The sequence below is a fragment of the Populus euphratica genome, unplaced genomic scaffold, assembly GCF_000495115.2.
Source record: "Populus euphratica unplaced genomic scaffold, PopEup_1.0 scaffold1662.1, whole genome shotgun sequence".
In the NCBI taxonomy this organism is placed as follows: Eukaryota; Viridiplantae; Streptophyta; class Magnoliopsida; order Malpighiales; family Salicaceae; genus Populus; species Populus euphratica.
In genome coordinates, this window is record NW_011501517.1 from 29,630 (window position 1) to 32,364 (window position 2,735).

The 2,735-nt window shown below is 33.3% G+C and overlaps 1 protein-coding gene across 2 annotated transcripts in view; it reads left to right on the plus strand.

Moving 5' to 3' along the window:
* Window positions 1-664: 664 nt before the first annotated feature.
* The window catches only part of LOC105117993 (furry), a 2,820-nt gene continuing 749 nt past the window's right edge, over window positions 665-2,735 (plus strand). The window contains exon 1 of one of the 2 annotated variants that reach the window (XM_011015833.1): window positions 665-1,191. In XM_011015833.1, the coding sequence (XP_011014135.1) occupies window positions 783-1,187 (405 nt within the window). In that variant the 5' untranslated portion in view covers window positions 665-782 and the 3' untranslated portion in view covers window positions 1,188-1,191. Of the gene's footprint in view, window positions 1,196-2,735 lie in introns of both variants that reach the window. The other variant, XM_011015832.1, reaches the window with a different exon arrangement.

Sequence of the window (2,735 nt, forward strand, 5' to 3'; positions counted from 1 at the left end):
TTCATTTAAGGTATCTTGAGATTATATATTTTGAAAATTAATTTATTTTTGAGAAAAAATTGTAATATCAGTTAAAATTATAAAATAAATTATTGTATATCTATTAAGCCAACAATAATGTATAAATTGAAAAAAAGAAAAAGAAAAAGAAAAGTTGAATACCTGTTATGGAAATTCTGTACCAATGGGCGTTGGACTTACTCTTGACACCCCTAAAAAATTAGGGTTTGCGCCCAATATTCCAATTAATTCCATGCATTGTGCATGAACCCAAATAATTTATGCAATATTTTGGGCTTGATTTACTTCGTGAAGGTTTTTAAATCTGTTTTTTAGATGATTTTTTGACCAATGGAAGAAAACAAAACTTAAACATTTATAAAGATTGGTTTAATTTGGTTTTAAATTTATTTTTATTAAATAATCCTCTTTATTTTCAAATGAATAAATATATTCTTTGTTTTCTATTTATTTATTTTCACGTTAATGAATAAATCTTGGCATATTTTCATAAGAAAATCAACAAGAAAAATTATATTATTATAATTAACACATGTTTTACAAAATGAAAAAAAATGAAAAAAAAAAGAAACATGTAACTAAAATCAAAAGATGAAATAAATAAATAAAAGAAATATGGAAGTATATTTGGTTTATAACCGGGCTGGCTGCCATTCTCAAGACGATACGTCGTTTCATACTCCTCTATCTCTATCAGGTCTCCTCCCCTTCTCCAACAGCAACAAGGCAGTAGCTAGCAATCTCCTATAGTTTGGTCTCAAATGGCGAAACCAATCTCTAGCGCTACCACATCACTCTTCCAGACCCTAAAACGATACCTCAAAAAGCCATGGGAAATAACCGGGCCATGTGCCAGCCCGGAATACAAATCCGCTTTACCCATGGCCACTGAGTACCGTCCCGAATGTCCTGCCACCACTAAAGTCAAGCCTGTGGTGCCCACTTCAAACCCAGAAACTGTCTACGACATCAAGTACTTTGTCCGTGATCAGCGCCGCAACAGGCCTCCCATTCAACGCACCGTCTTGAAGAAATCTGATGTGGTCACCTTGATGAAGGAGAAACAGAGCTTTGATGTCACTGAATTTCCTATCCCTTACTTGACTGCTAAAGTTGAAGAGGATGATAATGCGTATGGTGGAGGCTATGAAACAGGATTCAAGTAATATGGTTGGTGAGTTTTTTTTTTTTAAAGGAAACTTGGATCATTTCGTGGGTGTGTTTGTTTGTTAGTTTTGACAAGAATTGGGATGTGGGTTTTGTGTGTTTTGAGGATTTGAATGGTGGGTTTAGGATGTTCATTTGTAAGTTTTGTTTTTGTGCTGATTGTAGTTGTTTGGTAGTGATTTTGGAAGTGATGGGTTTATTGTAGATTTTAGACTATGAATGAATGGTGGTGTTTTTTGTTCTATTTGATCAGGGATGGGATTTGTGGATTTTGGTTGGATGCGGATATTGGAGGTTGATGAATTATACTAACATTTGATCAGGGATGGGTTATACTAACATTTGCAATCTCCTTTCAAGCTACAAGTTGAGGAAATTCTGGAATTAAATCAGATAGCGCATCCTGCTTCGTAGTATCAGAATAATCTGTTTCTACATCTACATGATACTGCATTTACAATATGATAGCTGAATTTTGTACAAGAACTAGGTATTTACACACTCAACTTTCCTACTTAACAAAGTAGTATAAGAGGTGGTTTGTTTCATTAGGTGATGCGTGTAGAGACATTGTATGAAAGGAAACGAGACTCGTAATTTTGGAGAATTGTGTGAGAGAATAGTTAAGTTGTAATATCTTGTAGATTAGGTAGAGATACAAAGATTTCCAAGCCCACTATCACATCACATTCAAGGTGGACTGTTTTGGATCAAAAGTGATTCTAGAGTAATTTTTTGTAGCATTGGAAAGGTATTTTATGTCTTTCTTATCAAGTATGTTTTTGGATTAGTGAATGATGGGAGGCTATAGGGTATAAAAATCAAAATATGCGGTAGCCAGAACGTTTTATGAGTTTAAGTATCTGATTATTGGTCTGATTTCAAACTTAAAACTGTATTGGTTTGTGTTTCCAAAAAAGTATAACTTTTATGCTACTGGAAAGATTATTAAGTTTAGTTGTTGATGCCACATGTGATACACTAAATTGGATTTCTTTATAATAAGATGCAAATGAAATTCTGAAAAGTGCATGTGCTGCCAGGCAGCATTGTACAGGATCAGTTTTGGAGTTCTAATGATTTTCATGGAGTTAATCACACAGGTTGAGCCATGTATGGATGGAAAGATGGTTACATCTATCTGAGATTATAAAGAATTGTTATGATTCATTAATCAACTAATGCACAAAAAGTTAATTTGAGGTGTCTGAGAATACCATATGATTATGGATAAGTTTCTAAGCTTTGGAATTTGATGACATGGGACATTTAAGAGGAAGGCAGTTAGTTGAATGTGGCATGCTGTTGTTTCAGAAATATCTTTTTATAATTGAAACTTTGACGAAACAGCATGAAAATATTTTCCTATTAAATATGGTCAAGCACATGTTATGGTCATTGGATAAAGTTTTGCTTATATGAAACGTTTCATGATGGTCATGATTTGCAATAGATGGAATGTTTTTATGAATGTAAAGCAAATGATTGTATTTTATGAATTGAAAATGTGTTGCCGTCTACTCAAAATAAGAGATTATGAGGGAAAG